General features: G+C 56.6%; 7 protein-coding genes across 7 annotated transcripts, besides 6 other annotated features; 4 read left to right on the top strand and 3 right to left on the bottom strand.

Moving 5' to 3' along the window:
- Nucleotides 1-88: 88 nt before the first annotated feature.
- Nucleotides 89-4,296, top strand: EKO05_0009781 (Vacuolar protein sorting-associated protein 41; the record flags this gene model as incomplete). The annotated part of the gene is made up of 5 exons (XM_038942549.1): nt 89-328; nt 397-423; nt 474-1,480; nt 1,531-3,303; nt 3,351-4,296. 5 exons carry the CDS (start codon nt 89-91, stop codon nt 4,294-4,296), a joined length of 3,993 nt encoding a protein of 1,330 aa, XP_038795154.1.
- Nucleotides 181-231: a tandem repeat.
- A 148-nt stretch (nt 4,297-4,444) lies between the features above and the next one.
- Nucleotides 4,445-4,655: a tandem repeat.
- A 70-nt stretch (nt 4,656-4,725) lies between these two features.
- Nucleotides 4,726-4,784: a dispersed repeat.
- A 626-nt stretch (nt 4,785-5,410) lies between these two features.
- EKO05_0009780 (uncharacterized protein) lies at nt 5,411-6,973 on the bottom strand (the record flags this gene model as incomplete). The annotated part of the gene is made up of 1 exon (XM_038946930.1): nt 5,411-6,973. One exon carries the CDS (start codon nt 6,971-6,973, stop codon nt 5,411-5,413), a length of 1,563 nt encoding a protein of 520 aa, XP_038795152.1.
- Nucleotides 5,429-5,488: a tandem repeat.
- Nucleotides 6,974-7,280: 307 nt separating the features above from the next.
- Nucleotides 7,281-7,365: a tandem repeat.
- A 65-nt stretch (nt 7,366-7,430) lies between these two features.
- EKO05_0009779 (uncharacterized protein) lies at nt 7,431-9,804 on the top strand (the record flags this gene model as incomplete). The annotated part of the gene is made up of 4 exons (XM_059637613.1): nt 7,431-7,820; nt 7,869-9,119; nt 9,175-9,277; nt 9,332-9,804. 4 exons carry the CDS (start codon nt 7,431-7,433, stop codon nt 9,802-9,804), a joined length of 2,217 nt encoding a protein of 738 aa, XP_059493596.1.
- A 72-nt stretch (nt 9,805-9,876) lies between these two features.
- Nucleotides 9,877-9,918: a tandem repeat.
- A 240-nt stretch (nt 9,919-10,158) lies between these two features.
- EKO05_0009778 (karyopherin) lies at nt 10,159-14,544 on the top strand (the record flags this gene model as incomplete). Its single annotated transcript, XM_038942726.2, has 5 exons — nt 10,159-10,518; nt 10,620-11,570; nt 11,619-11,813; nt 11,871-13,866; nt 13,916-14,544. 5 exons carry the CDS (start codon nt 10,159-10,161, stop codon nt 14,542-14,544), a joined length of 4,131 nt encoding a protein of 1,376 aa, XP_038795150.2.
- A 572-nt stretch (nt 14,545-15,116) lies between these two features.
- EKO05_0009777 (uncharacterized protein) lies at nt 15,117-16,187 on the top strand (the record flags this gene model as incomplete). The annotated part of the gene is made up of 2 exons (XM_038942430.2): nt 15,117-15,287; nt 15,357-16,187. The coding sequence occupies 2 exons, from the start codon at nt 15,117-15,119 to the stop codon at nt 16,185-16,187; spliced, it is 1,002 nt and encodes a 333-aa protein (XP_038795149.2).
- A 491-nt stretch (nt 16,188-16,678) lies between these two features.
- Nucleotides 16,679-17,675, bottom strand: EKO05_0009776 (uncharacterized protein; the record flags this gene model as incomplete). The annotated part of the gene is made up of 3 exons (XM_038942659.1): nt 16,679-16,722; nt 16,779-17,299; nt 17,506-17,675. The coding sequence occupies 3 exons, from the start codon at nt 17,673-17,675 to the stop codon at nt 16,679-16,681; spliced, it is 735 nt and encodes a 244-aa protein (XP_038795148.1).
- A 454-nt stretch (nt 17,676-18,129) lies between these two features.
- On the bottom strand, nt 18,130-20,282 carry EKO05_0009775 (uncharacterized protein; the record flags this gene model as incomplete). The annotated part of the gene is made up of 2 exons (XM_038942464.1): nt 18,130-20,065; nt 20,116-20,282. The coding sequence occupies 2 exons, from the start codon at nt 20,280-20,282 to the stop codon at nt 18,130-18,132; spliced, it is 2,103 nt and encodes a 700-aa protein (XP_038795147.1).
- Between the last annotated feature and the right edge of the window lie 1,085 nt (nt 20,283-21,367).

Raw genomic sequence — 21,367 nt, 5'->3', positions numbered from 1 at the left:
GTGCGGACGTCACGTCAAGCTACACATCACGACCCAAGCTTCGCAGCACTCCCGCACGCCCACCGCAGCTCATGTCCATGTCGCCAGCATGGCTGCGGATCCGACCGAAGACGACCAGCATGCGGTGACACGTGGAGGGCCCGGCAACGGCACAGAAGCCGCCCAGCACGTAAACGACCGCGATGTCGAAGACGATGACGATGAAGGCGACGACGACGACGCGGACGAGGAGCCCAAGCTCAAGTATAGCCGATTGACGAGCAGTCTGGGGCCTGTGTATCGCAATGGCGACGCGACCAGTTCCTTTCTAGTTGCGGGAGACAAGATGGTATGCTTGTACCTCGAGCTCAATGAGAGCTGCCACAAGCCGCATGCCGTATACTGAGCCTTACACAGATTGTCGGTACACACAACGGCAATATAGTGAGTCTGGACGCTCCCTCCTCCTAAAACGTTATGGCTAACATCACCAGCACACCCTCACCATTCCGTCCTTTCAAATACTGCGCACCTACAACGCCCACCCCTCTGCCTCAGTCACCTCCTTGTCAGTGTCGCCTCTACCACGCACACAGTCCTTCATCAACCAAGTTGGCTCGCCCAATAGAGCCCCAGAGGCTGAAGCGCCACCGAGAAAGGCTGCGCCCCATGCTGGCCGCGACCCTCGCAGGCCACAGCAAAACCCAGTCCCGCCAACTCCTTCGAACCAGATTTACATCGGTTCTGCCTCAATAGACGGTCATGTCTGTGTGTCCTCGCTGGTTGACCCCAAAGACGTCACGCTGCGCAACTTCGCCCGGCCTGTCCAAGCCGTAGCGCTCTCGCCAGATTACAAAAACGACCGCTCATATCTGTCAGGAGGTCTGGCTGGCGAGCTGATCTTGACAAGCGGAGGTCCCATAGGTACTCGCGCAAATGCGAATACCAGTTCAGCATCACAAGCCGCTGCTGGATGGCTCGGGGCCATAGGTCTTGGCGGTAACAGTGGTAGAGACACGATTCTGCACTCTGGAGAAGGTTCCATTAGCACCATCAAATGGTCCTTATCTGGAAAATATGTGGTGTGGGTCAACGAGGAAGGTATTCGGTTCATGCGCACGAACTTGTTCCTGGATAGCGCAGACTCTGAGCTGGCTTGGAAACGAATAGGCTTTGTCGGAAAGCCCAATCGTCGTGTCTGGCAGGATATGGCTGCGTTGTGGAAAGCAAGAGTCGAATGGGTCGACGACGAATCACTGGAGTCTGATGATGATGCCATCATGAGCATGAACGATCATCGTGACCACGGCAAGGTCGAATCCACCCTGCCACATCAACGAACAAACAAACGAGGAAAAGGACCCAAGAAAGAAAAGGTGGAGAAGTTAGTCGTGGGTTGGGGAGATGCCGCCTGGATTATCCATGTCATCCCTGGAGAGATATTTGGTAATGGCAAGCAGACCGGCGAAAGGTCCCCTGGCAGCATCGAAGTTCCTCACCAGTACGTTATCACCACCTGCCCCACAAGGGCTCTGGCTAACACTGTACAAGTCTTAAGTTTGACGATTGTATTGTTTCTGGCATCTCGCTTTATACCCCTTCCCTACTTCTAGTTCTTGCATACCGAACACACGACGATGACGACAACCCCGTTGAGACAACTCCACGACGTGGAATGCATCGACGTGCAAATGGCCTATCCCCTGAACTCAAACTCATCGACGCTGTAACACAGGAAGAGGTCGAGGTTGACTCTTTGACAGTCAGCAGGTTCGAGACTCTCTCCGCAGCCGATTACCACCTAGGAACGCTATACGTACCGCATCCCAAGGCCATGACGCCTGCACAGAAGAGCGCACTAGAGGCTATTGGAGGGGGGATATGGGATGCCGGCGTCAGCGCAACAAGGATATTCAGTTCCGGCGCCAGTGTTCTCAATCTCCCAATAGGTTCAGATTCGAGGCCACCGTCCTTGTCTTCCGCCAGTGGCACTGTACCATCCACGACTGCTCGTGGACGACAAACGCCAGTACATCCTAATGCTGCAACAGCCGGTCTGAAGGTCTTCATACATAGTCCGTACGACTGTGTACTAGCCATTAAGCGCGACCTTGCAGACCATTTTACTTGGGAGCTGGAGCACGAGAACTACAAAGATGCCTGGGAGCTTCTGGAAGATCATCCAGAAGTTATCGGTTCCGCCAGTCAATCGGTCGCAGAAACCTCGCCGGCCAGCACGCCTCTCCAAAAACAGGGAAGTCTGCAGGACTTCTTCGCCGACGAAAGCGAGTCTCAAGATACAGTCTCCGCCGCAAGAGCGAACCAAAACACTGCTGTCGAGAAGGAGAAGCGACGCGTAGGTGATCTTTGGGTCCAGCAGCTTGTGAACGCAAACGACTGGAAGAAAGCTGGAGAGATCGCTGGAAGAGTTCTAGGCACTTCAACTAGGTGGGAGCACTGGGTCTGGAAGTTTGCGCAAACCAACCACTTCAACGAGATCTCGCCTTACATACCCACCAAGCAGATGCAGCCACCGCTACCTTCTATGGTATATGAGGTGATTCTTGGGCACTACATTATCAACGACCGAATACGGTTCAAGCATCTGCTCGAAGCATGGGATCCAGAACTCTTCGATATCAGCAGCGTTATCGAAGCCATCAAAGCCAAGCTGGCTGCTGGTGATGTGACCGAAGACTCTATTGAAGGCAACGAACAAGGCCGGGACTGGCGTATCCTACAAGATGGTCTTGCGAAGCTGTATCTCGCGAGTGGCCGCCAAAGAGAAGCACTGCGCTGCTACATACGCCTGCAAAACGCCGATGCCGCCATGAGCATCATTCGTGATTTCCACCTCGTGGAAGCTGTCAGAGATGATATCCCTGGTTTTATCCTGCTGCGTGTGTCTAGAGAGCAGATGGCATCAGCACCGCTGGCGGAACTGGAGGAGGCGTCCTCCGAGACCATCAACGTGCTTGTGGAAGAGGGCTGTCGTGGGACCATTCCAGCTGACGATGTTATTACTCAGCTCCAAGAGAAGAAAAAGAAGGACTCGTTCCAACCTTTTCTGTTCTTCTACCTGCGACGGCTGTGGAAGCCAGAACTGCATGAGCGCAAGGCTAGAACTGCAAAAGAGCGAGTTGCTGAGGATCGTCTCGCTGCTGATGGAAAACTCGTTGCCGAAGGTTTCTCAGATCTCATGGTCGAGCTGTTTGCAGAGTACGATCGCCCGCTGTTGATGGAGTTCCTTCGCAAGTCGCAAAGCTTTGACCTGAGCAAAGCCACGGCCATCTGCGAGAGTAGGGAGTACATTCCCGAGCTTGTGTGAGTGGCATTCGTTGTGTTTAATTGTAATGCGCTAACATATTCAGACACATACTCTCAAAGACTGGTCAGACCAAGCGCGCCTTGTACCTGATCATCGAGAAGCTGTCTGATGTCAGCTTTGCCATATCTTTCGCAAAAGAACAAGACGACCCGGACCTGTGGAATGATTTGCTCGACTATTCCATGGACAAACCGCAATTCATCAGGGGTTTGCTGGCAGAAGTCGGCACAGCCATCGACCCCATTCAGCTCGTCCGTCGCATCCCTGAGGGTCTTGAGATTGAAGGGCTGAGAGACGGCATTGGCCGTATGGTCCGCGAGTACGAGATCCAGCATTCCATCTCAGAGGGGGTAGCCAAGGTGCTACGTGGTGAAGTAGCAGCGGGCATGGACACGCTCCGTGCAGGACAGAAACGAGGGGTCAAGTTTGAAGTCATGCCCTGTGACGAAGAGTCAGACGCATTACAGGGGAAGTTGCCTGGTGCGCAGAATGGACTATCCAAGGGCAAAGAGGTGGACATGCGACCCAAGGGCGTTGATCCAAAGTTGGCTGCAAAAGTACTTAGCAGCGGCAACACTACCGCAGCTACATCGACCAACCCAGCACCTGTAGCTGATCCCGCACCAGCGGAGGACCCGAGCGTCGAAGCTCCACCAGGTCACTGCACGGGCTGCGGCGAACCCTTCACTCTACCCACCGCAGAGGAGGAAGAAGTCATAGATATCCCGCTACCCAAGTCCCGCGATACGCTAGTCGGATTCGCGTGCGGCCACGTCTTCCACCTCAGCTGCCTGCTACCCAAGACGAGCGCCAGCGCCAGCGTCGCCGCAACGCTGCAGCAACAACTAGCGAGCGACGCGGTGGAGAGCGGCGGGCGATGGAGCCGCAGCGTCGGCGCAAAGGTCGCACACGCCCATGTCATCAAGAGCGCAATTGGACGCGGTTGTGTTGTCTGCCGCGAGCGCGATCAGATGGTCGGCGATGAGTAGCGCTGATGGAGACGGAGACAGACGGACAGGCATGTACATAGGAGCGACGAACAGCATCTTGAATACCACGTTCCGAAGCGAGAATTCAGCTTTGTGTCACTAGCTGCCCAATCCAACATGGTTCGAGACGATGCATCGGCGGGGGAAGGACAAGGCAAGACAGACAAGACAGACAAGACAGACAAGACAGACAAGACAAGACAAGACAAGACAAGACAAGACAAGACAAGACAAGACAAGACAAGACAAGACAAGACAAGACAAGACAAGACAAGACAAGACAAGACAAGACAAGACAAGACAAGACAAGACAAGACAAGACAAGACAAGACAAGACAAGACAAGACAAGACAAGACAAAACGTCACTGACCGACGACAGCGTGGCGGTAGTGAAGTGAGGCCTCTGGAAAAGCAGAAAGTCTCGTCACTGTAACGACGCAGGATGATAGAAGTCTCCGATAGGCGTGGGTATCCGCTACGAGGTGTATGGGAGCACTAGGATAGTTCACACAGAGAATCATTCTATTCCTATAGGTCCTGTACGAAAGGACACTCAAAAACCAACTATCCAGACCTGTTGCACCTTGTGCCTTTATAGCTATGAGTGCCGGGAGGAATCGGAGTGCTGACCAGGATGTGGGGTGGAAACGGTATGTAACAGCACCGAGTCGGAGATGAATCGGATATGGGTCTGGACAGGAACCTTTGGAAGGACCGGTGCGTTACAGTCACGTCCCTTGTCCCTTGTGGAAAAGCGCTGAACGTCTGTTGTTCGCTCCCGACCATCGCCGCCGACATGTACAGCAGCCTGCAGCGCGGCTGATATGTGCTTAGTGGCAAGGCGCTCGCTAGACGTTCACAGACAGAGGGCTTAGCATGTGGAACACAAGTGATTAGAGGACTATAGCAAGAGTAAGGAGTTTAGTGTATTAAAGTAAGTAGTAGTAGGAGACGTGTAAGAGTAGGGCTTCTCTTAGTAAAGTAAATAATATCATGCTTTAACGCCTAAATAAAAACTTGCTCTATTTGAAAGCAAACTGGTTGCACAGTCCAGCCAAAGCGTTGCCGGTTCTGAAAATATACCCACGTGCAGGAAGAGAAGGAAGATGTCAACTAGAAACCAAACGGATTGCCGCCGCCGCCGCCGCCCTGCTGGAACTTGAAGCTGCCGCCGCCGGGGAAGCCGCCGCCTTGTCTGAACATGAACTGCTGGCCGCCAAACGGCGAGCCCTGGAAGGGGTTGCCGCCCTGCTGCTGTTCTGGGTTGTTGGGGTCGTCGCCGCGATCGAAGCGCTCTTTCAGCTCTGGGTCGGAGAGGACTTCGTATGCTTCGTTGACGGCCGACATCTTCTTTTGCGCCTCTTCGGGCGTCATGTTCTGCGCGGCTGCCTTGTCGGGGTGGTACATTTTGGTTGCCTTGCGCCACGCTCTCTTGATTTCGCGCTCGTCGGCGTCGCGGGTCAAGCCGAGGACTTTGTAGTAGTCCTTTGTCTTTGAGCGCTTGAGCAGGGTGTGTGCTTTTTGAAGAAGTTCCTGGATGCGCTGGTGCTGGTGGTGCTCCTTTGCGTGGTCGAGAGTGCGGATGGCGTCTTCGAAGTTGTCAGCTTCGAGTTCGCGTTGGGCGCGGTTGAGAAGGCCGTGGAGCGAGTCCGGGTTGAGCGTCAGGGCGTCGGTGCAGTAGGGGGTGCCCTTCTTCATGTTGTTCATCTCGTTGTAGGCCTCGCAAGTCATCTCGACGAGCTGTGTGTAGAGACCTTGGGGAGAGTTCTTGTAGATGTAGCCGGCTTGGATGTAGTCCTGGAAGTCTTGCTTGACCTCCTTCAGGAGACCGGGCTCCTCCTCGCCGCGGTCAATCAGCAGCTTCGAGGCGGTAGCGAACTGGCGCCTCTCGAAGTTGTTCCTGAGCTTCTTCATGCTCTTTTCGAGTGTCTTTTCGCGTCTCCTGAGCTTCATGCAAGGCTTCGAGTCTGGGTCTGACTGCAGACACTGTGCGATGTGCTTGAGGCCCTTGTCGGGCTCGCCCAGGGAGTAGAAGGCCATGGCCGAGCTCTGGAGATGTGGCTCGATGTCGCCCTTGTTCATCTGCAGGAGATGCTGCAGGTCGGCGATGCCCTCGACCACCTCGCCCTTCTCGAAGCGGCACGTGGCCCTGGTCTTGCGGATGTCGTAGGCTCCCCCGGCGACGACAATGGCGGTGCCTGCGTGCTGGATGCAAGCGTCCCAGTCGCCCTTTGCGGCGGCCTCGTGTGCAATCATGGCAGCGCCCTGGGCCTCGTCCAGCTGGGCAATCTCGTCGGACTTGTTGGCTGCCTCGTAGTCCTTGCGCGCAGCCAGCCAGTCGGCCTTCCTCGCCTTTATCTTGGCCCTCTGCAGCAGGGCACCCTCGAACCCAGGCTTCAGGTCCAGGACCTTGTCGAAGTCGTGCTCGGCCTGCTGCGTGCGGCCGAGCGAGAGGTAGGCGGCGCCGCGCCTGAAGAAGGTGAGGTAGTTCTTGGGGTCTCGCGAGATGGCGACATCGAAGTAGACGAGAGCATCCTGGGTGTCGCCGGACGCGAGCTTGACGCTGGCGTCCTTGATCAGCTGCGACACGGGGGTGTCGGCGGGAATGTCGGCGGGAGACAGTGCGCTTGCGAGGGGGAGCAGGCCCAGGGCTAGTGAGGACAGTCGCAGTATCATGGCGGCGAGGTGCAGCAGGGGCGCAGACAACGGCGCGGGGGATGCAGGTGGCAAGACAGCGGCAGGCTGAGGACGGGGACGGGAGGGTGCCAAGATACGCAAGGCATGCAACGCGCGGGACTGCTGGCTTATATCTTGTATGAGCTCGGGGGGGGGATGCGACAGTGTAAAGCTGGCCTCTTCGTTCGAGAGCCCTCGTTCATGCGGCCACCGACCGTGACACCCCTGTCTGGCGCCGCAAGCGCAGCCACCACCCGATGACGCTTGCCGGGGACACGACGCGAATGCAGTCCCAGGCTTGGGATGGCGAATCTTGAATCTTGAATCTTGAATCTTGAATCTGGAGTCTCGAATCTGGAGTCTCGAATCTTGAATCTCGAATCTCGAATCTCTCCACACGCCTCCCGTCTTCCCTCGCTCTCCTTCCTCTGCACACTCCCAATCCCCCTCCACAACCATGTCGCTGTCGCAGATGAGACTGCGCATCGACGGGCGGACGTTCCGCGATCCCCAGAACCGTGAGGTCACGCTCCACGGCATCAACTGCGCCGCCGACGCGAAGCTCCCCGCAACCCCCAATCTCCCCTCGCACGTGTCCGACCGGTTCTTCGACGGCGACAACGTTTCCTTTGTCCATCGTCCATTTCCCCTCCAAGACGCAGACACTCACTTCTCACGACTCCGAGGTTGGGGCTACAACACACTGCGCTACATCTTCACCTGGGAGGCCATAGAACATGCCGGTCCAGGCAAGTACGACGAGGAGTGGATAGACCACACCATAGCCGTGTTGAGGAAGGCGAAAGCGTATGGCTTCTACATCTTCATGGACCCTCACCAGGATGTCGTGGGTACGCCCGTCCCAAGCCCACCAACTCGACTGACGGCTGCATAGTGGTCACGATTCTCTGGAGGTTCAGGAGCGCCCATGTGGACACTATACGCATGTGGCCTTGATCCCCAGCACTTTGCCGTCACCGAAGCATCGCTCGTACAAAACACATACCCGGAGCCAGACAAGTTCCCCAAGATGATCTGGGCGACCAACTACACACGACTTGCCTGCCACGTCGTCTTCACTTTGTTTTTCGCCGGGAGGGACTTTGCGCCCAAGGCCATCATGGACGGCAAGAACATCCAGGACTACCTGCAGGACCATTACTTGGGAGCCATCGAGCATCTCGCCCAACGCATCCATGATGCACGCGACCTGGAGTACGACCCCATTGTCGGGTGGGAAAGCCTGAACGAGCCCAACAAAGGCTTGATCAGCTACCAGGACATTACCGTCATCCCCAAGGAACAGCAGCTGAAAAAGGGCACCACGCCTACCGCGTGGCAAGCCATGCTAACCGGATCCGGTCGAGCTTGCGAGGTCGAGACTTGGGACTTTGGTGGCATGGGACCTTACAAGTCAGGGACAGCGTTGATCGACCCCGAGGGCAGATCGGCGTGGCTGTCAAAGGACCACGACGACACCCATTATGGCTGGAAGCGTGATCCCGGGTGGAAGCTCGGCGAGTGTATCTGGGCGCAGCATGGTGTTTGGGATTCAACCAACGACACCGTTCTCCGAAAAGACTACTTTGGGATCGACCCTAAGAACGGTGCCAGAATCGACACCGAGTACTTCACAAACCACTACTGGATGGCACACTTTCGATTGTACAGCAAGATGATCAAATCCATTTTCCCCGACTCGCTCATGTTCTTCCAGCCGCCGGTGCTCGAGATACCACCCAGGATCAAGGGCACCTCCGATGACGACCCCAACCTGATCTTCTCCCCGCACTTCTACGACGGCATCACGCTGTTGACGAAGAAGTGGAATCGAGTGTGGAACATTGACGTCTTTGGCGTGTTGCGAGGCAAGTACCTGACCCCAGCCTTTGCCATCAAGATTGGAGAGAATGCAATCAGAAACTGCTTCGCGCACCAGCTCAAGGCCATCCGGGAAGAAGGCACAGAATATACAGGTGTGCACCCATGTGTCTTCACCGAAATCGGTATTCCCTACGACATGGACGACAAGTACGCATACAGGACCGGCAACTACAGCAGCCAGATTGCTGCTTTAGATGCGAACCACTTTGCACTCGAGGAGAGCCAGGCGAACGGGTTTGCATTATGGACGTATGTCACCACCGTAAGTACCTTGTCGAAGGCTCTGGTGTCCAGGCTTGCCTACTGACTGGTTCCAGAACTCTCACTACTGGGGCGACCAGTGGAACGGCGAAGACCTGTCCATATTCTCGCTGGACGACAAAGCTGTGCCCGCCGGTAGCTTCTCGCCCTCGGATTCCCGTGCGTCGCTCGACACCGATTCTCCCTCGTTTTCCAGAGCTCAAGCATCGACAGATGACCTCAGTGTAACGCCGAGCACACTCCAGAAGACCATGACGGAAGAGCGGATGCGCTCGAGCAGAAGAGACGGCGATGTTGCGGGGTTGCGTGCGGCCGAAGCCTTCATTCGCCCCACGCCAGTCGCCGTACATGGAGACGTGTCGTCGTACGGGTTCGAGCTCAAGACATGCACGTTCAAGCTTGCGTTGCACGCACCAAGTTCTACGCCAGAAGACGGGCCAACGGTCGTGTACCTGCCCGAGTTTCACTTCCCAACGTCGACGGTAGAGGTCAGCGGCGGGACATGGGAGATGAGTTCGGACGACAAGGACGGAGCTCTGAAGCAGACGCTGCGGTGGCGACATGCTGAAGGCGATCAGAGCATTGTGGTGCGAGGTGTTGTGAGGAAGCAAGGCGGTGCGCTAGGGACGGAAGAAGACGAGGGGTATTTGCAGCAGTGCCAGAAGCAAAACTGTGCGGTGATGTAGATGTAGATGCAAACACGCAGGACGATGATCAGGCGACGGTTACACGAATTCCCCAGGATACATTCTCCACACGTGCAGGTGCAGACGCAGGTGCAGGTGCAGGTGCAGGTGCAGACGCAGATGCAGACGCAGATACGAGGCGTGGACGGCCATGTCGGCTATCGGCTATCGGCTATCGGTGCGTACGGTAGCGTGTGCTGGTCGAGGTCTAGGCTCTGATGTAATTCTCGTTCGACCGTCCGCCGTCAGGTCACGCCGTCAGCTCGATTTGCGCGCAGACGGTTGGGGCACGGCGTCGCAGCTGATGCGCACCGCACGCTCCAAAGGGCTGTGGCGCGGTCAGTCGATGGGCAGATGCATATGCATATCCGTATAGAAGCTGGTGTTGCGCAGCGGACGGACTGGACGTGGGACTGGACGTGGGACTGGACGTGGGACTGGACGTGGGACTGGACGTGGATGCGCCTGTCTGCTGACACCGTGACGCGTTGTGATGGCACGTCGGCCTGCTGCGACGCGTCTGTCTGTGGGACGGCGGCGTCAAGGATGAGCGTCGTCTCTTCACCGTACATTGCACAAGGCAGGGCACCATGTCTATGCCTCCAGCGGCCGCGTGCTAACACGTTGCAACCTCCACCCGCTCTTGGGTCGAGCGGTCACCGCGCGCACCCAAGCTCGTCTTTCCAACGCCTGCCAACGCCCTTCTCTCTTCCGGTAATTCCTGCCGACGGCATCCCACATCCCACGGCCCAACCCGCCAGCCCTCCGCACAGCCAGCATCGCCGCGATCTGCACGCGTGTTAACCAAGGATCAGGACATCTTCTCAGGGCCCGGCCTCGCCCCGCGAAAGCTGCACGCCCCGCCAGCCGCCTCCACCATGAACGCCGCGGCGGACGGAGCCCCGCCAGCCCTCGCGAATGGCGGCGGTGCTGCACCGCAGAGCAACGGCCACAGCTCCGACTTCTCGCAGGTGCTCGAGGCCATACACGCCGTCTACGCGCCCTCGTCGAGCAACGACACCCGCCGCCAAGCGACCGAATACCTCGAGCAAGCCAAGCGCGACCCAAACGCACCCTCGCATGGCTACTCGCTGGCCGCCGACCGCTCGCTGCTGGCCCACGTCCGCTACTACGGCCTCGGCCTGCTCGAGTACTCGATCAAGTACCACTGGGACGACTTCACCGCCGACCAGGCCGCCGTGCTGAAGGACTACGTGCTCGAGCTCGCGCGGACCGTCACGGAGACCGACCAGGTCTACTTCAGGAACAAGGTTGCCCAGCTATGGACCGAGGTCGCAAAACGAAGCTGGGGCGCCGAGTGGCTGGACATGGACGAGCTGCTGCTCTCGCTCTGGACGACCTCGCTGCACCACCAAGCCATTGTGCTCTACGTGCTCGAAACCCTGTCCGAGGAAGTCTTCAACCGCGAAGATGCCACCGCAGGCCTCCGCGGCAGCGACCTCGGTCGTGCCTGCGTTGACATCTTCACGCCGCTGCACGTCCTGCAAGAACAGCTGCCTGCACGGGACAAGAGCGTAGACGTGCGCTGCGGCGACGAGGGCTGGCTGAAGAGGCTGTGCGACAACCTGACCTGGTGCTTGGGCCAAGACTGCCAGAGCCAGGAGCCAGTTCGTTCGTCCGGCGCAAAGACGATGAACGCGCTGCGAGCCGCTATGCCATGGATCATCCCCAAGGCGATAGCCGCTACCGCCGTCATCGAGACGGTCTGCAAGGCGCTCTCGGTGCCGGTGGTAGAGCTGCAGTTGGTAGGAAGCCTCTAGCTGTTGGATGGGCACCACGACTGACACACACAGGCCGCCGTCGAAGTCCTGCAGTCCATCTACAGCCGAAGCCATCTTCACGACGACGACTTTCAAGAACTGGTGTGCCCCATGTTCGCACCTGGCAGCGTCTCGCTGCTACGCGAGGTATACAACTGGACCTTGTCAGACATGGACATCAACGATCTGGACGACCAAAAGTATACGCTGTGCAAGAAGCTGTCCGAGGTAAAGAAATCCCATCGACAACACTGCACCCCTGACATCTCACTGACACCCCTATAGCTGGCTAACAGCCTTGGTCTTTTCATTGAGCAAAAACCACAGAATATTCCCCAAGGAAGCGACCTTGCTGGCATCTTTGCTTTTCTCTACGACATTCTGCGAAACCCTAGCCTGGTTGTCTCCATACCCGTGTTGCACTGTTGGACGAAGCTTCTACGATCACGCGTCGTGCGCGACTCTGAAGTCGTGACATCCATGGTCGGCGGCCTCCTGGAGACGTGCTGTGCCCGCCTACTCCGCTACGAGTCTTTGCCCGAAGATACAGAAGACGTTACCTTGCAGTTCCTCAACGAGGACATTGATACAGTGCCAGAGCGCCATGCCTTTCTGGGCAACTATCGCCGGTTCTGCGCTGATGTCATCGAGGTTCTTGTTCGAAGAACACCGGTCGAGGCTATGCAACACATCCTCAGCCAAGCTACCAACATGCTATCGAACATCTACAGCGACAAACCTGCCTTCCAGCCCCAAACTTTCTCCAAGCACTCTGCTGCCGTCCTGCAAGTCGATGCCCAAGTCACGGTCATTGATGCCGCAATCAAGGGTTATCTCAAATGGCTCAATACCCAAGGCGAAGACATGCAAGAGGACGAGCGAAAGCGTGCGACTATGGAGAACTCGTTCGAAGAATGGGGGCGGCAAATCCTGCAAGCGCGGTTCGAAGACCCTGAGATTGCAAAGAAGGTCATCTCACTCATGTCTACCTTCTCTACCAAGGCATTACCAGACCGCTCCGCATTCGCACTGAGTTTCCTCGAGTACATGCTCACCATTCGACTTGCCGACAACCCCGATTTCGCTCAGTACTCGGATGCAGTCAAGGACCTTGAGCGTATCTGCAGCCTGGAGATGCAAAAGCTGGCGATGAAGTTTGCCGACGACTTCATGAACGTATACGACCAACTAGAAAACAAGGTCAACGAGATGATCGCGGACCCCACTACCGACGAACGCCAGCGGATGGCGTACTCTGCTTTTCTCTTCATCATCATCCATAGATGCACGACACTAGACAAGGCCACACAGGAACAGCGCATGAGACTGATGCTGAACCAAGTCAAGGATGCTTGGAGTAACGATGGGTTCTCCAAGTCCATCTCAGAGTTCCAGTCCTTCTGTGCTATCCTCGGAATGGGCCAACTACCCGAATTTCTATCCGCAAACAACTTCCGTGGCGTCCAGGACTGGTCGAACCAGCCGCTAGGAAGCGACGGCCAAGTCCTGCAAGCCGCGGTCCTTGAGCGGTCACAACAACTCCCTCTACGGCTGACCAAGACGCTCCTTGCGGCTTCCACTGAGAAGATTAGGGATGGCTCTCCGGCCTACGAGACGGCTGCTGCGCTGTGGGCGGAGGCGATCCCGACGCTCCTCCCCAACCTCCTGCAGCTTGTCAGCCACGCACAAGCGTTCAACGACATCGACAGCAACTGGTCATACCTACCACCCGAGTTGCAGCAGGTCATCCGCAGAGTGCTGACGGACCGCTTCTGGCAGGCTGGCATCTCGACAGAGAGCAGAGACGACTTCTTTGCAAGAGTGAGCGGTTCCAAGTCGACCTACGAAGGCTTCGCATCGACAATCAGAGGCACTGTACGACAGATCAGGGAGAGCTCATACTACATCCTTTACTCTCTCACAAAATTCCGAGACCACTTCTACGGCATACAGGAACTCCCTGGGCCGCTCAGCCAGGCGCTCTTTGGTCACGCTTACGCTTTAACAGCACACCATCTGTCTGTCCTGCTCACCGTTTCAACACATCTGATTGAGGGCTGTCCAGCACAACTTCGATCACACTTCCTGCCCCCCATGGTACAAGGACTCTTCAGAGAGCTAGACAGGAAAATCTCTTCAGAGTGGAATGAGGTTGCTCGCCAGATTGCGGAGTCGGGGGACAATGACAACTTGACAGATGAGATGAAGACGGAGAGCATTCTTCGACAGCTCACGTACTCTTCTGTTTCGCTTGTTGCTGTTCTCCTCGACTCACGACAAGGTACGTCAGAATCCGTAATTTCATGCAAAGCAATACTGACAGAGTACAGAGTTCGGCCGCTCAGAAGACCAAGTCCAGCGCGACAACAGCGGGCCACCAATGTGCGACTTCCTCCTCTCTACACCCGCGGTTCTTGAGCCCATTCTTATGTTCTGCAACTCCACGATTCGCGTGCGTGACACACGATCGGTCGTTACCATCGTCCGCGTCCTCCGCACTCTCCTCGCACGCTTCAAAGAAAAGTCTCCCATCCGCGACTACTTCTGCAACGACATCCTCAAATCCGCCATCACATCCCTGCACGAACCGTACTTTGTCGACTGCCAGAAGGAGCTCGCATCCCTCATTGCAGGCATCATCCATCTGGACGAAGACACCCCACGGTCTATCATCCTCTCCTTGCCGGGAATGGGCGACCAGTACCGCGTTGACCGTCGTCTTGCGAAACTGCGCGGATCGAACAGGAGTGATGAGCGTATGCAGCGCTCCATCGTTCTGGACTTGCTGAGCAGCATAAAGGGCGTCAGCATCCACGAGCAGGGCAAGATCCAGCGCAGTCAACCGAAGAAGAGGAGCGCCGCCATGGAACAGTACATGGCCGTTGACCAGGCGCCGGCTATTGTGCGCGGCACTAGCCCAGGTCTCGCAGGCGTGGCGGACATGTTTGGAGAGTCGTAGAACGACGCAAAAACGGAAGAAGAACGGCTGCCCGAGGCTTCTCAACGGGTGCTGGCAGTGTAGCGGTAGTGTACACATACTCTCAGAGACAGGGCTTGTTCGCACCAGGGAGCAATACCCCTTGCGTGCTTAGGAAAACAAAGCTCTGTTCACGACTCGGACGTCCATGATTGATTAGCATAGCGGGGTCTGATTCTTAGGGGTGCTGGTGGTTCGATTCATATTGTCAGTATGTGGATACTAGAGAGTAGACATTAATCGACGCTTTAGATCAACGCAATCGCTCGGAGCATATTCTGGCACACGACCCTGACTCCAAGCCACGCTGCCCATCACAAAGCTCAGCCGACGTCCACCGCTCCGCAGATCAGAGTGAAGGGTCAGCTCGAAGCATCATTGGTCAGGCAGTCACACTAGCCTGCAGGTCAGCCAACGTCGTTGCATCCTCCTGTAAGCCAACATGTCGTTGCGTGTGCAAATCGACCCCCTCCCACTCTTCTCCCCGCTCCCAAATCGCAGCGGAGTCATTCAACAACACCTTCAGCGGCCACGGCTACAAGATCCATAACGTCATGGCGAGCGTACCGATTGTAGATTTCAGCGCCTTTACGACCGCGCACCACGACGCTAGCGACAAGGCGCAAACGGCGCGGGAAATCGACGAAGCGTTCCGCAGCGTGGGCTTCGTGTACCTCCGGAACCACGGGGTGCGGCAGGAGAGCGTAGCCGGGTGCTTCGAACGGGTACGTGGACCTTGCTGTGTCGAATCGTGATGGTTGAGCTGCGAACACCCCACGCTGAAGACGCGGCAGTCGAGGAGCTTCTTCGCTCTGCCGGCAGATGCGAAAATGCAGGCTCCTCACCCGCCCGGCGCAAGTCACCACAGGGGCTACTCGGCGCCGGGGCTGGAAAAGGTATCGCAGCACCTGTACGAGGGGGCGGAAGTGAAGCAAGCGCGCTTGGTGCCCGACTACAAAGAGTCGTTTGAGAGCGGCAACGTGAACGATGCGGCACAGCCCAACATCTGGCTGCCCGACGCCACCCTGCCCGGGTTCCGCGCCCAAATGGAGGCCTTCTTCCACGAATGCAAAGTCCTCGTGCACCGGCTTCTGGACGCGCTGAGTCTCGCGCTGCAGGTCCCTGGCGCGGGTCTCTCGCACACGCACGCAAAGAGTCTGTTCCAGCTGCGCATCCTGCACTACCCGCCCCTCGCGGCTGAGGACCTGCAGCACGGCAGACGCAGCAGGATAAACGCACACTCCGACTTCGGCACCCTGACCCTGCTGTTCCAAGACAGCGTCGGCGGGCTCGAGATGGAGGATCTGCACAGTCCCGGCCGTTTCAATGCCGTGCCGCCCGTGGACCAGGCCGTGCTGGTCAACGTGGGGGATTTGATGAGTAGGTGGAGCAACGAGCGGTGGAAGAGTACGGTGCATAGGGTTGTCTCGCCGCCCGGTGGTGAAGGAGGAATGCTGCCAGATCGCTACTCGATTCCCTTCTTCGCCACTGCGGATCCGGATATGGTTATCGAGGCGCTGCCGGGTTGTTGGGACGCGGAGAATCCGAAAAAGTATCCGAGTGTGACGGCGTGGGAGTATGTGCAAATGCGTATGGCTGCGTTGTACGAGGACGCGAAGGAGTAGTGAAGACGTACTTTGTTGGGATCGCGCACTTTGATTGTTTGCTCGCTCACTGTATGGGACCAGCAAAACAAAGAGGTTTCGCAGACTGGGAGCTGGTCAACATGCTTTCTGCAATCTAGAAAGTGTCGACATGGCAATCTTCAAGTCCCTGTGACATGGTTACAACGAGGCAGTGGACGTTGCGACTGGGATCGGCGTGTTACTCTTGATGTATTCATCGTTGTCTACCTAACCTCGCCAGTGGTCCACGGCATCGGCCGCTACGTTGGCGTCTTGACTGCAGAACTGGGGAGGTCATGGCAGTGTACTGCCGGGGTATATACAAGCTTTGCAAGCTCAAGTCCATTGCTGTGGGTAGAGTGACTATCGAGTCCTCTGTGCGGGCTGCTGCAGCCACGCTCTTCAACGCCTATCCATGCTTCGCCGAGCGCGCGCTCTCCTTGTAGTGCTGACGTCCGTCATCTCGTATCGTCGTATCATGCATTCATGGCTCATGCAGGCTGCTCGTACGCCCTCTTGATGACGCGTGCAAACTCTGTCGAACTCGTTAGTACGCACATTCAACGCAACGTTGTACGCGACGAAACTTACGATCAAACTTGACGTTCTCCCTCACGACAGTGCCCTTGGCCTCGTTGTCCTTGTTGATGGGCACCTTGACCTTGCCGTCCTCCATGACCCAGCCGCAGACACTGCCAACAAAGTGCTCGAACTCGTTGCCCGACAGGTTCAGCCATGACTCGAGGATGCTCTGGTCAACCTCACGCACCGCCTGGCTGACGGTAGCAGCGATGCGTACGCGCATCAGCTCCTCAAAGCCAGAGACGTCGGCGATCAGATCGGCGTACAAGTCGTCCGAGTCTAATGTGGACCAAAATGTGGCGTAGTCGGCACCCTCGAGCAGGTTCTTCAGCTCGTTCAGCTTCTGAACGGCTTCCGAGAGCGGGGCGTCGCCGGCGGCGGGGTTGTGTGCTGACGAGAGAGGCGCAAGCGTGTGGACGGGCAGGAGAGAGAGGCCCAGGGCAAAGTCGGGGCTAGGGAAGACGGTGAGAGCCTTGACGAGGATGTTGGTGATGGTCTCGTCGCGGGCGAGGTGGGGGTTGAACTGGTAGCTGTTGCACTGCTGTCAGTCACGGGCCGACAAAGAGAGTGCGAAAAACAACATGGCGTGACAGGGCTGCGATCAGATAGAGCTAATATGATAGACTTCAGCGGGGGAGGGATTCAATCTCCTGACCTCGGGTAATAGGAAACGTTGTGGTTACTTGTTCATCATGCAACAGAGGGGGCCGCAGAGGGGGGATGGGGGTGAACGTACAGCTTCAACAGGGCCAGGTTGGCGTAGCAATCGTACGTTTGCGACTCGCACTGCTGCATGACATAGTCCTGGAAGGTGCCAGTGGTCTCTGGGTTGTATCTGTCAAGGCCATCGAGGATGGTCTGGATGTGCTCTGGCCGTTCCGGCGCAAAGTCGAATGAGGCGCCCATGATTGTGTGTGTGGTGTCCAAAGGTGTCCAAGGCTGCGACAATTTCCCTCTTGTGCGTGACGAGTCCGGCAAGCGGAGCAGGCCACTAGTGCAGCCCCGCGAACACCATCGTGCCTTCGCCCATGTCTTCCACGCATGACATGGAAACTCTTCCATCGCCGTCAGAACTCATTCACGTCGAGGAGCAATCTTTGAGAAGCGTAGTGGAGAAGAACACTTACGTTAAGGAGTAATCTTTGAGAAGGGTGGTGGAAAAGAACTCTCACGTCGAGGAGCAACCTTTGAGAAGCGTAGTGGAGAAGAACACTTACGTCAAGGAGCAATCCTCAAGAAGGGTGGTGGAAAAGAACACTCACGTCGAGCAATCACTGACAAGGGTAGTGGAAAGAAAAGGACAACAATTCCACGAGGTTTCCTGCCGGAATGCTTTCGTAACTAACAAACGCTCTACTCATTACTGGCCCTCGAAAGCCTTCATCTTCTGACCCAACGCGAAGCTAATTACGCTTCTGTTCTGATTGTTAGTCGAAGCATTGATCATACTGGGCGTGATGCCCCTCACAGGTACGGAGCCCTTTCCATATTGCACCTGGTCGAACAAATCGTCGTATCTGCTCCCGTCGGTAACCGAGTCCTTCCTCCTATCTTTGCTCGCAGAAGAACTCTTGACGGGCCTGATGGTGCTTGCGTCGCTGGGCTCAGAGACCACAGTCGGCCGACTGCTGCGGTGCTTTCGCCGCGACTCGGTGGAGTGGTCCGAGTCCGAGTCGTCGTGGTGCGAGCGCGACTTGTGCGAGCGGTGCGAGCGGTGCGAGTGCTTGGAGGATTCGCTGTGTTTGGAACCGGAGCTGTGCTTACTGACAGTAGTGCCGGCTTCATCCTTGAGCTCGTCTGTTCTTGTGCGGTGTTTGCGGCGATGGGTGCGGCGCGATGAGCCGGCTTGAGAGATCGAGTCGCTAGGAACGACAGTCTCAAAGTCGTCTTCCGTGAGCTCTTCGATTTCTAGGTCGTCAATGAAATCACTGTCGGCTGAAGACTTCTTGTCGCGGCCTAAGATGCTACTGATGACAGATGCTGCCTTCGAAGCTACCTTGGAGGGGGCTTTCGAGGCTGGCGGTGGTGGCGAAGGAGAAGATTCTTCAACTCTACTACGACTACTTGTATGTCTTGAATGTGAGCTGTGGTTGGAAGCATGAGTATGTGATGACTTGGCCTTGGATCTGCTGGAGTGATGCGAGTGAACGCTACCCTCAGGCTTTCTAGAGACGTGGTCGGGCACAAAGGATGAAATCAAGGAGCTGGGTGCGGTACTGTGGGCAACGCTTTGGGCGACACTGTGGGCTCTTGAAGGAGCAGTCTTCTGAGGCTGTGCAGTGGACACTGATGCAACGCTTCTGGCCGCCTCAATGGTTCGCATCTCAGGGCTTGTCATCGAGCGGTGAGCGCTGAAGCGCGATCGTGCTTCGGAACCTGCAACAGACCGCGCCGGAGTATACTCAATCTGTAGAGGCTCTGCAGTCTGAGATCGAGACAGGGATACCTGTGAGGGGGCGGGTGCATAGTAGCTAGCAGGCGCAGCCTCGATCTGCTTCTGGCCACGGACAGTGGGTGCTTGCGACGCTCGAGACGGTGAGGAGGAATGTACGGACTCTGCGTCATCATTGCGGTGTACTGATTTGACTGATCTGGCCACGGAGGGGGCTGGTTCGTATGTTGGCGGTGGGTCTTGCATGGGTGGCTGGGGTGGTGGTGAGGCCTGAGCGAGGTGGCTCACCGCTGCCTTGACCGTGTTCTTCGCCTCCATGAACGCGCTGAAGTCCGCCTCTTTCTTTGCGCTGTCTTGCTCGCTACGGACAAAGGCGTATGCAACTGCTGCACCGGCTGCTGCTCCAAGAAGGGTTCCAATAAGCGTTTTGGCAGCCCCGTCGCCGCTGCTGGCGGCGGGTGGGGCGACCTGAGGAACAGCAACGGGCTCAGAAATACTTCTGGCAACACTGGGTGCTTGCGAGACGACACTTGGTGCTTTTGCGGCGACAGATGGTGCCTTCGAAACCTCAGTCGGAGCTCTCGCAACAGACTTAGCTGTGCGCGAGCTGATAACACTGGCGTCGTCGCGAAAGCTCTGCGAAACAGTCCGCTCCCATGTGATGACCCTGCTATGCGAAATCACGGTCCCGTCATCTCTGTAATCAGGTCCTCCAGTGAACACGACTTCGATGCTGTTCCCATCGAAGTCAAGTACTGCAGCGTTAAAGTGGCTGTCGTCGCCGGTTCGGCACGCAGGCGATCCATTGGGCTTTCCTCCGGCATTCAGGGCGGCAGAATAAAAGTCTCGAACAGCCGTGCGACTTGTAGCGGTGAATGCAATGTGTGCTGCGCCTGCTTTGATCCTAGGTTGCTGTCAGTCGCGGTGTACATGATCATCGATCGGCAGGCTTACCCAGGGGTTTCTTGGCAAAGAAAGAAGTCTGCTTCGCGTATCCCAAAGCCAACTTGATGGCCCTGCTGTCCAACGTAGCGGTAGCCAAGAGGCTGCAGAGCGGACAGGAAGAACGACGATGATGTTGGAAGATGCGAGACCGTGAGGCCAATGTGAGAGACTGGCATCGCTGAGGGCGGGGAAACGACAGCAGCAAACGGGCGATAGTAATACAAGGAAGAGCGAGAGTGCTATATTAGAAGAATAAGAAAAAGTGTCCAGAAACACCACTACAACGGGCGGTTTGGGCTGAAGGATGTGTCGAGGGATAGGGAGAGAAGTAGCGGTACGACCTCCAGGTTTATATCATGACCCCATTTGGCTGCAGCATCTCGATGCATCGTGAACGAAATTACCAGGCATTCCAAACCCTTGCGGGAAAGCCGCTGCTAGCACGCCCCACTGCCTATGTTGGTTATCAAGGAGGCCGTTGTCAAAGTCTTCCTCATGCTGCCACATGTCCTGCATCTGCAGCTAAGGTAGCCGTGGTGTAAGCGAGCTGGCAGTGACTCTGATTTGATCTGGGCGGCGGGCCGGAGCCGTAGTGAGGACTAGTTCGCTTCACGCTGCACAATTCGCTGAGCAGCACCGTGACCTCGATCTCGAATTTTGACCGCCTGTCGCGCGCATCCGCTTTTATTTACCTGCGGTCTGGATCTGCCACATGTCGCTACGCTGCACGATCGTTATGGTGTGACGTCCTTGTAAACGGAGGCCTGTGACGGATTAGGCACATATACAGTGTGGCCAAGGCTGGCATCGTCATGCGATCGAGTCCATTGTACCCATGAGGCCAAGGGCTGTGATGACGTACACGCTGTTGATTTAATCGCACGACAAGGCTTACATTTCGATAGGGCCACCTCAGCACTTTCCGACTACCTGGACATGTCCCTAGTGTACAGACCATGTGTACGCAGAAACGGGTGTTGTACGACTTGTTACTGTTTGATACGCTCTCTCCATCTTGGAGGAGATCTGCGTGGCTTCCCATACATTGAATCCTTGCCGTCCCTCTCCCGATGCAGCCACGACACGCGACGTAGCCGTTAGCCTCAAAGGATAGTGGCCGGCTAAGGACTGGGAATATACCTGTAAGATAAGCTCGCAATATTCAGGATGAAATTCAGTAACGTGAGGCTACATCCTTCTATTCATGAAGACTCAAAAAGCCCGAGGACTAGCCTGAGCTAAAACGCTAGCTCACCAAGCC

Source organism: Ascochyta rabiei, chromosome 17 (assembly GCF_004011695.2).
Source record: "Ascochyta rabiei chromosome 17, complete sequence".
Lineage (NCBI taxonomy): Eukaryota > Fungi > Ascomycota > Dothideomycetes > Pleosporales > Didymellaceae > Ascochyta > Ascochyta rabiei.
Note: the sequence above shows the minus strand (reverse complement) of the source record. Positions and strands in the feature narration are given on the sequence as shown.